The 12674-nt window shown below is 49.5% G+C and overlaps 1 protein-coding gene across 38 annotated transcripts in view; it reads right to left on the bottom strand.

Annotated features, from left to right (window-relative positions):
- CLASP2 (cytoplasmic linker associated protein 2) overlaps nucleotides 1-12674 on the bottom strand; it is a 1832463-nt gene that overhangs the window by 434787 nt on the left and 1385002 nt on the right. For 25 of the 38 annotated variants that reach the window (XM_085607571.1, XM_085607579.1, XM_085607580.1 and 22 more), the window contains one exon: nucleotides 10482-10505. The exons of the other annotated variants lie outside the window; for them this stretch is intronic. In XM_085607571.1, coding sequence (XP_085463697.1) covers nucleotides 10482-10505 — 24 coding nt within the window. The remainder of the gene's footprint in view (nucleotides 1-10481; nucleotides 10506-12674) is intronic. 38 annotated transcript variants of the gene reach the window in all.

Here is a 12674-nt window from a genome sequence, read left to right as displayed (position 1 = left end):
CCATCTTGATTTCTTTGTCAGGTACTCTTGGTATAAGTTACCTCTAGACCTGGGTACCAGTGATTTGAACGGTAACTTCTCTGCAGAATCAAGCAAGGAACGATCTCTGCGTTAAGGGAATAAATATGTCCATCAGTAATCTTAGGTGGTACTATTTTCTTTACAGGAGAAAGGATACACTATCCTTCATTGAGTAAGCTCCTGTGGCTCCAGTTGACCACCTCGCAGTATATTAACACTGACAGTAAGGCTGCAGGATCTTTCCTTAATTTACTTAGTACAGGGTGTCTGCTAAATTCTAATCCAGGATTTCATCCTTTTATACATTGAGGCAATGTGATCTACCATTACATGCATAATTGTGATCTAATGGTCTAATTCAGAGGGCTGCCAACTTAGTGTCCCCATGGCGGCATATACAGTTCTGTTCCTTCTCAAGACTTTTACTGCTAGACCCATCTCTTCCTCGGCCATGGGCCTCTCCCTTATAAAAAGGAGAAAAGCAAAATTAAAAAAAAACGATGTTGCCTTCATTTAGAAAGCATATATCATAGACCTTGGTACTACTCAAGTTTCTCTGTGTCAGTTTTCATCTGCTGGTCTTGGACACCTGTGCTTCGGAGCAAGCTTTGTTCTCTTGTTTATGCATCAGGGGAAGGGTGACTACTTCCCCATATATTTGTACTAGCGTGTAATTGCACGTTTTAAATTTGAAAAAGATCATTCTTGGTGCCCTGTTCCTACATGGACACTGTCATTCCTGCTTGTAAATACTCCAGCCCGAAGCACTGGTGTCTTCTCTACAGTGTATATCGCTGAGAGTCTACTTAGCAGGGCTCCCAAACCAAACTTTTAATTGCATTCACTCTTTGACTCAGCGACAATGAAAGACGTGAGCTATACTCAGTCTGTCAGCCTTTCAATTTAAATTCTGTTGAGCTATTACAGGAGACAATGGAGTAGGGTCACTTTATATTACGCAGCCCCTCCAGGGGGGCCTTAAAAGTTGCACAAGAGCTTGATGGTGGATCCTCTACTTCAATGTTTAACTTTACAAGTCAAGAGTCTGCTGGTTTTTTTAGGTTGCTTCATGGCCTTTTGTTTTCGATTAGTGGGCTTAGAGACCGTTTATTGCTGATCAACGGTTGGCTTCACTACCGCTCATTTGCTTGCTTCTTATTGATCAGCTGCCAAATCCTTCCTTCCTCTTAGTGTATTTGTCCCTCGCCTGAAGCATGGATGCATTACTTGTGTCCTTCCCTTCCACTTTTCATTTTTTTTTTTTAGGAGCAACTTGTTTCTTAAGATTTAGGTACTCCACCAGAATGTATCTTTTTCAGCTTGTCGAACAAGTTACTTACCTTCGGTAACGATGTATCTGTAAGAAACATTAGTTAGTTAGATTCCTCACCTTAGAATATCCCCAAGCGTCAGGCTGGATCCGGAAAGATTTTTGTAGCAATACCCCTTGCGCGTCGCTAGGCGTCGTCTGCGGCTCCGCGTCCGTCGCTGGCGTCGTGCGCCAGAATGACGTCGGAGTACTTAGACGCTGCCCTCGCGCGCTGACGTCAGTTCTTGTACATAGCTTTCCGCGCCAGGGACGCTGAGCCATGCAAGAGACCGACACTAGTGCCAAAAAATCTAGGGCCCTGAAAGGGAGAACCTTAACCCTAGATGTCGGTTCGCAGAACGGGGAGGCTGGGTGGGTCGGTGAGGAATCTAACTAACTAATGTTTCTTACAGATACATCGTTACCGAAGGTAAGTAACTTGTTCATCTGAAAGAAACACGTTAGTTAGATTCCTCACCTTAGAATAGATACCCCAGCAATACCAACCCCGGTGGTGGGTCTGCGAACCAAGATCACACCAGAAAGTCCTGGAGAACAGAACGGCCAAAGTGGCCATCCCTCCGGACTTGGCTGTCCAGGCAGTAGTGTCTCGCAAACGTGTGCAACGAAGCCCACGTCGCCGCCTGACAGATGTCTTGCAAGGGGACTCCCCGTCCCAGTGCAGTCGTGGCCGCTGTGGCCCGAGTAGAATGGGCCCGTAGCCCAACAGGAGGAACCTTTTTCGCCAAAGAATAGCAGGTCTTAATACACAACACGACCCACCGAGAGATGGTCCGCTTGTGTACAGCTTTACCCTTCTTAGCCCCTACGTATCAACAAAAAGTTGGTCGTCCACCCGGAACTGTCTTGTGCGGTCCAAATAAAAGGATAGCGCACGTTTTGGGTCCAGACGGTGGAGCCTCTCTTCATCTTTTGAAGGATGCGGAGGCGGAAAGAAGGTGGCAGCGTGACAGATTGCCCGATGTGAAAGGGAGTCACGACTTTAGGCAGGAAAGAAGGACGTGTCCGGAGGACAACTTTGTCCGGATGAACTGAAAGGAAGGGAGGCTTAGATGACAAAGCTTGGAGCTCACCCACCCGCCTAGCGGAGGTGATTGCCACCAAGAAAGCAGTCTTCAAAGTCAAAAGACGGAGGGAACAGTTATGAAGGGGCTCAAAGGGAGCGCACATCAGAAAAGTGAGAACAAGGTTCAAGTCCCACTGAGGCATTACGAAAGGAACAGGAGGGTACATATGAGTAATGCCCTTGAGAAAGCGTGAAACAACAGGGGACTTGAAAAGAGAAGGCTGATCAGGAAGCCGTAGGAAGGCAGAGATAGCAGCAAGATAACCTTTCAAGGTGCCCAGAGCAGAGCCCTGCTGGGCCAAAGAAAGAAGAAAGAGTAGAACCTCCGAAAGAGGGGCAGAAAGGGGATCCACAGCCTTTGCTGTGCACCATGCCACAAATTTGTTCCACCGGCAGGCGTAAAACGTCTTTGTGGAGGGACGCCTGGCTGCCAGAATGACATCACAGACTTCAGGAGGCAAGTCAAACGGCATCAACTGCCGCCGCTCAATCTCCACGCACGTAGGTGGAGGCTGGACAGGTTCGGGTGGAGGACCGTCCCCTGCTGCTGCGACAGAAGATCCTCCTGAAGAGGCAGTCGTAGCGGGGGATCGATGGACATACTGAGTAGCTCGGGATACCAGTACCTTCGTGCCCAATCCGGAGCCACCAAGATGACTTGGGCCCGGTCGCGCCTGATCTTCTTCAGCACTCTGGGCAGAAGTGGTATAGGCGGAAAGGCGTACAACAGACCGCAACTCCACTCGCGACGAAAAGCGTCTCCGAACGAGTGCCGCCTTGGAAACTCCAAAGCGCAGAACTGCTAACATTGCGCGTTCTCTTCAGTGGCGAATAGATCTAACCAAGGCTCTCCCCACTGCAGAAAGAGACCTTGCGCCACGTCCGAGTTCAGACGCCATTCGTGATCCATCATGCACCGGTGGCTGAGTTCGTCCGCTCTGGCGTTCAGAGAGCCCGCCAGATGTTGAACCACTAGGGTGATGCCCTGGTGTTCCAGCCATGTCCAGAGGCGCAGGGCCTCCTGACAAAGGGTCCACGACCCCACCCCGCCCTGTTTGTTGCAATACCACATGGCGGTGGTGTTGTCTGTGAACACCTGCACGACACTTCCCCGGACAGAGGGAAGGAAGGCTTTCAGTGCAAGTCGGATTGCCCTCAGCTCCAAAAGATTGATATGGAGCCGAGTCTCCGCCGGAGACCAGAGTCCTCTGATCTCCGCCTCTCCCACATGGTCCCCCCATGCCAGGAGGGACGCATCCGTCACTACCACGTGCTCCGGTTGGGGAAGGGAGAGGGATCTGCCGCTGACCCAATCGCGATGCGTGAGCCACCACTGCAGCTGTTTCGCAGTGCCCTCCGAGATCAAGACGTGGTCGGACAGGTTGCCTCGATGCTGGGCCCACTGAAACTTCAGGTCCCACTGCAGAGCCCGCATCCGCCATCTGGCGTGAGGTACTAACAGGATGCAGGAGGCCATCAGCCCCAGAAGCCGCAGCACCAACCTGACCGAAATCCAGGACAGAGGCCGGAAGATGGGAATCAGGGCTCGAATGTCCAGGACCCACTGTTCCGGCGGATAGACCCGGAACTGCGCCGAATCGAGAACCGTCCCTATGAAAAGGAGCGTTTGGGAGGGACTCAGGTGCGACTTCGGCACATTGATGGAGAACCCCAGCGAATGCAGGAGGTCTGCCGTAGTCTGGAGGTGGGAGACGACCTGCTGAGGCGAGCCCGCCTTCAACAGCCAGTCGTCGAGATAGGGGAAGACTGGGACCCCTGATCTGGGCAGATGAGCTGCGACCACCGCCATCACTTTGGTGAACACCCGAGGGGCACTGGTGAGGCCGAAGGGGAGGACGGTGAACTGAAAGTGCTCCTGACCCACCGTGAACCGCAGGTAACGCCGGGGCAGGACGGGGATGTGGAAATAAGCGTCCTGCAAGTCCAACGCTACCATCCAGGCTCCAGGGTCTAGGGCAGCAAGAACCTGAGCCAAAGTTAGCATCTTGAACCGTTCCTTCCGGAGGAAGGCGTTCACGCTTCTGAGATCCAAGATCGGGCGTAGGCCCCCTTTGCCCTTCTTGGGAACCAGAAAGTAGTGGGAATAGCAACCACGACCTACTTCTGGACCAGGAACGCGCTCAACGGCATCTTTGGCCAAGAGGGCCGAAACCTCCTCCCGGAGAAGATGCAAATGATCCCCCGACATACGGTGGTCCTGCGGTGGCATGGCTGGAGGGGTCGTCTCAAAGGGGAGGGAGTAGCCCCTTCGGACGATTTGCAGCAGCCACCTGTCCGAAGTGATGGAGCGCCAGTGGAGCAGGTGATGGCGAACTCTGCCCCCCACTGGCGTTGAATGGGCCTGAAAGCTCAGACTAGGAGGGCTTTGAGGCGGATGCTGCCAGGGATGATGTGGACTGACCGGCACGTTGTCCTCCAGAACCGCCTCGGCGGAAACCACGTCCGCGACCGCGTGCAGGTTGGTTCTGCGGCCGGTGGCTGGGCGGACGTGAGGAGGCGCCCCTTCCTTGGCCACGAAAGGGGCGAAAGGCGGAAGTTTGCGGCCGCGGGCCGAAAGACCCAAGGACTTGGCTGTGGCCCGGGAGTCCTTGAACCGGGCCAGCGCACTGTCCGCCTTCTCGCCAAAAAGGCGAGTGCCATCGAAGGGCATGTCCATGAGGGAGCTTTGGACATCCCCTGAAAACGACGTGGACCTCAGCCAGGCGTGACACCGAAGCGCCACCGTGGTGGAAATCGCCCAACCCAGCGAGTCCGTGGTGTCTAGTCCACATCTAATGGCGTGCCGTGCTGCATCTCGCCCGTTAGCGAGTGCTTGGGTGAGTCGCTCCCGGGCCTCCTCCGGGCACAAGGGCAGCACGTCCTCCACCGTATCCCACAGCGAGGGGGAACAACGGTCCAAAAGGCAAGCGGTATTTAAAGACCGCAGTCCCAAACTCAGGGACGAGAACAGTTTCTTGCCAAACTGCTCCAACCTCTTCGATTCCCTATCCGGAGGAGCGGACGGGAAGGAGGATTGGGAGGTGGAGGCGCCGGGCAACGTTCCTGTCCACAGGAGGGACTGTGGAGGGCTTGGACCAAGTGCCCTGGAGAACGTCAATGAGGGCCTCATTAAACTGCAGCAGAGGCTCAGTGGAGCTTGCTGTCGGTTGAAGGACCTCGGTGAGGACGTTAGTCCTCACAGCCACAGCAGGCAACTCGAGCCCTAGGGCTTCGGCCGCCTTGGGCAGCACCACAGAAAAGGCTGCACCTTCCTACGAGGCCACAGTCGGAGGAGAGATGAATACAGCATCTGTAGAGGTATCCAAACCGCTGGGGTCCCCCAATTTCTCTGCCCAGTTCCGAGACAATTGGGCCTGTTCAGCCAGAGGGTCCTGAGACCCCTCCCAGTCGCCCTCATCATCCGATTCCTGGTAGACAGGAGGAATGATCAGAGCCGGATGGTGGATGAAGCGGTCACCCATCGGCGCCGGTAACGGCGTCGGACGGCGCCGTACCGGCGCCGGGTCCGGAATAGGGCTAAACTGAGGCTCGACGCCGTGAGGCGTCGTGAGGTCGACCGGCACCGGCAGAGATCCAGGCCTGGATCCCTCGGGGACCTGCGGCATCAGGGCCGGAGCCCTCAACGGCGCCAGGGCCACCGGCACGCGAGGTCGCCCAGTCCACCCTGCGGGGCCCGAAGGCGCGCTGGCAGGCGGCGACGGCGGAGCCAGATTCCTCATGGCCGAGAGGAAGGCACTGACCTCCGCCGGAGTCGCGTCAGTCCCAGGGACCGGAGGGTATGGGGACGAGCGCGGCTCCTGCGGCTCCGACGGAGCCGCGGGGGTGGAACCACCCGGACCCTCGGCCGGGTCGCGCGACCGGCGAGGGGAGTCCGAAGAGCGAGGACGCCGCTTGGACTTCTTAGAGTGTTTGGAGTGACGGGACTTACCCAAAGATCCCGACGAGCGATGTCGATGGCTGCGGCTCCGCGAACGGTCCTTGGACCTCCTCCTGGACCGGGACCGAGAGCGACGCGGAGCCGAGTGACGAAGCTCGAGTAGCTTACGGGACCGCTACCGCCTAGCCTTCGACGTCAAGGCCTGACAGTCGGGGCACGACTCCGCGTCATGGTCGGCCCCCAGGCAGTACAGGCACCGGCGATGGTGATACGTTATCGACATCAGTCGGTGACAGGCGTCACAATGCTTGAATCCAGGCATCCTACCGGCACCAGATGTTGAGTCGAGTAATCCAAAAGAGGTCAAAAAGTTAGTCAAAAAGTGACTAGGGGTAAGCTCTTCCCGGATCGGCGCTTACTGGCGCGGAAAAAAGAAGAACTGACGTCAGCGCGCGAGGGCGGCGTCTAAGTACTCCGACGACATCATTCCGGCGCACGACGCCAACGACGGACGCGGAGCCGCAGACGACGCCTAGCGACGCGCAAGGGGTATTGCTACAAAAATCTTTCCGGATCCAGCCTGATGCCTGGGGATATTCTAAGGTGAGGAATCTAACTAACGTGTTTCTTTCAGATCCTCATGTACTAATCCCACAGCCGTGCTCCTCCCCTGTCTGTTTGCCCCACCTACCCTTCCTTCTTTCGTTGTGCATGCTGGCTTTGCCCCACCCTTCCTCTGTTCATTACACATGTTGGCTTGACCCTACCCTTCTTCCCTCTGTTGTCTGTTTTGACTTGCCCCATTCCCTTCTCGCCCTCTCTCTGTTTATTGTTTGTGTAGCCCTGACCCCTTCCTGAGTTGTGCTTGTGGGCTGCACAACCCCTGAAACCAAAAAAAATGAAAAAGCACTAGAGGGGATATCATTGGACAAGTCATAGTGCTCTCCCTCCCAAATTCTATGTCCTCAGTGTTGCATTACCCCTTCCTCCGTGTTGCCCTTGCCCCTCCCTCCCTTCCACAATTAAAAAAAAAAAAAACACTGAAGAGCCCAGCACTGGCCATGACATAGCATTTTTGTTTTTAACTTTCAGCCACGTTGTACAGCAGTTGAGCTGCTGTACAACATGGCTAAATAAATAATTGGCAAGACCAATTGACTTTGACGATGCTTGTTCCGTTTTACCTGACGTTTTGACCTGACGTTCTAATTCAGGAGAGAACTATCGAACATTGGCAAGAGAGCTGTTTGTGGATTTATAACATATTTCCTGGATATGTCCCATTTGATACAGTGCATGGTCTAAGAGCTTGACCAGCTTTTGGGTTATTATAAAACACCGAAGTTTGTGAGTGTGCTGATTCTGAGGGTTCAGGAGGATGTCCATTAACAATATGCTGCAATAGTAGGATCTTATCTGCCAGATTTGAAATATTTTGAACACACCAGACTCCTGTAAGCATAATATAAAGGAGGTGTGGAAGATACCTGTCAGTTTTGCTTTTCTCAATACAAGGGGGCAAAAACCACCTTTGAGGGCTATGGAATTCTACATGGGCATATCTCCCATAAAGAGAGGGTTTCATGTCAAAGGGAATCTAAGGACAGTAACAAGGAAGATGGAGACTTGAAGACATCATGGAAGGCCAGCAGGATAACCACTTCTTTGGTCCTTCCTCTATTGAGTATGCCTGAGCCACACCACCATATCAGCAGTGCTTACTTTGTAAAAGAATAAGCATGGGGCCCAAAGTTTTCTTCAAACACTGCCACCGGTGCTATCAAAGATCTGGTGCCAAATACCAAGGCTGCAGTGATTCCAATTCATGCCACTTTAATCTTCTACCAGACATTATCTCATTCTTGCAGTTTATTTTTTATCTGTGCTTTCACCCTTTGTCAATGTTTTTCCATCTTTCTCTTCCTCTCTCTTTTTATTTTTCTTTCTCTTGCATCGGAGCAAAATTTGCTGAGGGTAAAAAAAAATGCTGGTCCCCAAAAATGAGTGCCAGTGGGCTCTACCTGCAACCACAGGCTCAAATTAAGAATTGTATATCAGAGGAAGGTAGACAACCCCATCATACGGCAGCAATACAGGAAATCAACTGCACATCCCACAATGGCATTTTGGTAAACATTTTGGGACCCAGGAAAGTTAAGAACCGTTATAGGAATTTCTGAAACCTCATCAAGAATCGCACGGCCATGCAAGATCTAAAGAAGGGGAAGAAATCAATAGAACAACACCTCACTGGGTATGAGCCATGATGCTAAATTTCAGGTCAGCTGTCTTCTTGCCCAGGTTCAGCATTAATTTAAGTTCCTACTAGGCACAGTCTGGGTGGTTTTCATTGTCAACTGTGTGCCAGACACGACCTCTTCTTGCAGTTAGTCACAATGAATAGACCTCAACAGACTTATGCTAGAGAGGGCATCGACAGGAGGAGCTAGCACCAACTGTGATGCAAGCCTCCACCTTCTGAGGCGCAAACAGAGGCTTGGTCCCATAACTCACACTGATGGAGTGAGACTTGCATAATCACCTAAATCAACAATCAAGAAGCACCAAGCCCAAAACGATAGATCCCACTGCGTGGAAGCAGCAGCTCTGGACTTCTGCACACAGACGGGGAATGGTACTAGCCTCAAAAACACCTTGACCACCATGGCGGTCGGACCTTGATCATGAACATTGCGGAGGGGCCCCGCTGCAATGTTAATATGCCATGTTGCTCATTTCGCAGCACTACGTGGCCAGGCACCATGTGGTTCCTGCCACGTAGTGCTGTGAAATGTAGGGGGTACCCTGGTACCCCCCAAGTGCACCCTCGCCTCCGTCAACACAAGGCTGTCTACAGCCAACATCATAATTTGGAGGACGGTGCATGCTAGGCATCGCCGCCATTTTACTGATGAAAACCTCTCCACCAGGCAATCGTAAGGATTGCCTGTGGCAGTTCCGTGGCGGATGGTCTTTGCGACCACCACGGTCGCGGTGGGATTCCCCCCGTCATCCCAATTTGGCAGGGAAAATCGCATCCATGTGGTGGCGGTCCTTCCTCCATCCTAATGAGCCCCTTAGTTATCTATTCATTTCAATTGCCAGGCAATAGCCATGCTTAAAACAAATGTGAATGTGCAATATTTCGTTTTGAATAAAAGGTGGTACACAGCACATAACTCTGTCTTTTTAGGCTTTCAATAGTTTTTATTTTTCCAACAATGTGAGAGTCTCAACTCTAAAACGAAAATCATCCAGACTTAAGCACCAAAAGCTAATCCCATGACATCCCTGCTTTAAATAGCATTTACACCTATTTGCAGGGTCTTTACAGGATGGATAATCAAAGCTTGCAATACACAATGGACGTACATGTGGAACAGAGGCAAACTATGTAGAAAGGGAAATTTAGTGTTTTCTTAAGTGAAATAAGTTAGCTTCCTAAATAAGAATGCACACCTAATAAATATTCAAATAAATCGGGCAATAAGGACAACCCATACTATAAGAATAAACCATGCTATATTTGATAGGCAAATTATGTTAGAAAAGCAAAGCAAACAGAGCTTGACAGCATACAGTGATATGTCAAGTTTTGACTTTACAAACAATTTGATCGTACTAGACCTACTTTTTAAACATAAACACTCCTTGTGGTAATAAATACCATAAATAAGTAACACTAGCCCAAAGAGAATAAGGTGCTGCACCATGTGGCAGATTCCTGCAAATATCACTGCTTACATATTGCCAAAGCTGAGGTAAACACACTTTTCAAAGTGACTTACAAACAGCATAACACATTGCATTTAATACTCTTCTCTCTAAGTTTATATTAAGATTACCAAAACAAAAGATAATAACGTTTTTAGTAGTGGTAAGAAACTCTGGATATTTTGGTAGCTGGAGATAAATCTTCAGTCTTTTATGCATAACGTAACAGAAGACAATTTAGTTGATACAGGTAACAATAAATCAAACAACCTTAGTACAGGCAAAATACATTTGATTAACCACTACAATCAAATGTGCCTTCTACAAACGTAATTGTGTACGTTTCAAGTACTAAGAAATGGCTCTGCAAGCCATTGTGTTGATTTCACAACGTTGTACAACTATGCCTAACATTTTATAATAATGTAAAAGGCAAAAAGCAATGTCTGTACCTTAGTCCGTATGTCTCCTAAGAGCTGAGAGCAGTAAATTATTCAAAAGAGAAATAAATTGAAACAGTCAAGAATAGTTACTAAGTGGCAAAACACAGTGTTAATAAGATACAGCTAAGATTAGAAATATGCTTTTCTGTTTTCCACCTTTAAGCATACAACTTCCTTCTCTTCAAGAGAACAACTTTGGGAGAAATTAGGTCGGTACACATAATTGCATTCCAATTAAATGTGTATTCCAGCTGAAGTAAAAAAATACTGTTGTAAAGATGAAGCTGCACAGCACAAAATCTGATTTTGATTTTACACTGCCATCTTGTACTGACAATTAGATGTGACGAGAAAAGAAGTTGAATACTGACCAGTGTTACAGAGAACACATGCAGTTAGTTATTTTCAATCACACAGTTGCAGATATGGGTCGTTGCATTGCCATTTAAAAAGGAATAAAGGTTTGATTACATTATGACACATACAACAATAAATAGGATTATGTATTATAACAGGGACAAAGATGCACTTACAATAGGAATCGAAGAATGAAACAACATCAATAAAGTAATATAACTGAAGTTACCTACCTTGAAGTAATTATGTTCAAAGAATCTGCAATAAAGGCTTTATCTCTTAAAATGAAACTTATAACAGTGTCTTTTTCCATAAACAGGAATCGAGCCATATCACAGATAATAAAGCCTGGTACAAATGGAAAAACTCCCTTTCATATATGGCACATCTCGCACAACTGAAGTTAATTGGGAAGGTTTTTCAATGCCAAACTGCTATGTAGGAACGAAAACCAGAGGTATTCCATGGGTGAAGAAAAGAGGGTAATAGAATTTCCGGAAAGACCGAGAATTGTTAATACAAGTTAAATAATTAATACTTCCACTGAATACCAACTTCATGCGAGTGTCAGTCTTTTTGAGGAAACCCCTAGCCTTTCCTAATAATGTAAAAATAGAACAGATGGAATCTCAAAAAAGGCCTTCACAATTAGAATAATAATTCATGACTGAATGGAAGTAGATGGTCTTTGGCCTATCATTAGAAGAAAGCAATACCAAAGGGCATGGTGAGCAAAAAAACGATGGATTTAGGCCCAGATCGGTGTACTGGGGTTAATGTATGACATTGTTCTGCATTCTGTCCATCAATAGTTCTTTTGCATTTGTCACCCCGAGTGGGACGGGTATGCTCAGACACGAGTCCCGTGCTCTCCATGCCACTGGAATCAAGCTATTCTGGCTTAAGAGGGGTCAAACCCCGAAACCGGTGCTAGTATGCTTGTTTCCAGTCCAGGGAGGACCTGGCCTGGCAGTTCAGGATGGACTGTTCCCATTGGGCACAGGGTCAAGACTGATTTGGATATAGCTGGGTCCAAACTGGAATGGCATGGTGAGCAAAAAAACGATGGATTTAGGCCCAGATCGCTGTACTGGGGTGAATGTATGACATTGTTCTGCATTCTGTCCATCAATAGTTCTTTTGCATTTGTCACCCCGAGTGGGACGGGTATGCTAAGACGTGAGTCCCGTGCTCTCCATGCCACTGGAATCAAGCTATCCTGGCTGAAGAGGGGTCAAACCCCGAAACCAGTGCTAGGATGCTTGTTTCCAGTCCAGGAAGGACTTGGCCTGGCAGTTCGGGATGGACTGTTCCCCACTGGGCACAGGGTCAAGACTGATTTGCATATAGCTGGGTCCAAACTGGAATGGCATGGTGAGCATAAAAAGGATGGATTTAGGCCCAGATCTCTGTACTGGGGTGAATGTAAGACATTGTTCTGCATTCTGTCCATCAATAGTTCTTTTTGCATTTGTTACCCCAAGTGGGACGGGTATGTTCAGACGCGAGTCCCGTGCTCTCCATGCCACTGGAATCAAGCTATCCTGGCTGAAGAGGGGTCAAACCCCGAAACCGGTCCTAGGATGCTTGTTCCCAGTCCAGAGAGGACCTGGCCTGGCAGTTCGGGCTGGACTGTTCCCATTGGGCACAGGGTCAAGACTGATTTGCATATAGCTGGGTCCAAACTGGAATGGCATGGTGAGCAAAAAATCGATGGATTTAGGCCCAGATCGCTCTACCGGGTTGAATGTATGACATTGTTCTGCATTCTGTCCATCAATAGTTCTTTTTGCATTTATCATTAGAAAAAAGGAGACTGTTATTTGTGAATCCATGCAGTAATGA

This window comes from Triturus cristatus, chromosome 5_2 (genome assembly GCF_964204655.1).
Source record: "Triturus cristatus chromosome 5_2, aTriCri1.1, whole genome shotgun sequence".
Lineage (NCBI taxonomy): Eukaryota > Metazoa > Chordata > Amphibia > Caudata > Salamandridae > Triturus > Triturus cristatus.
This window is presented reverse-complemented; position numbering and strand designations above follow the sequence as displayed.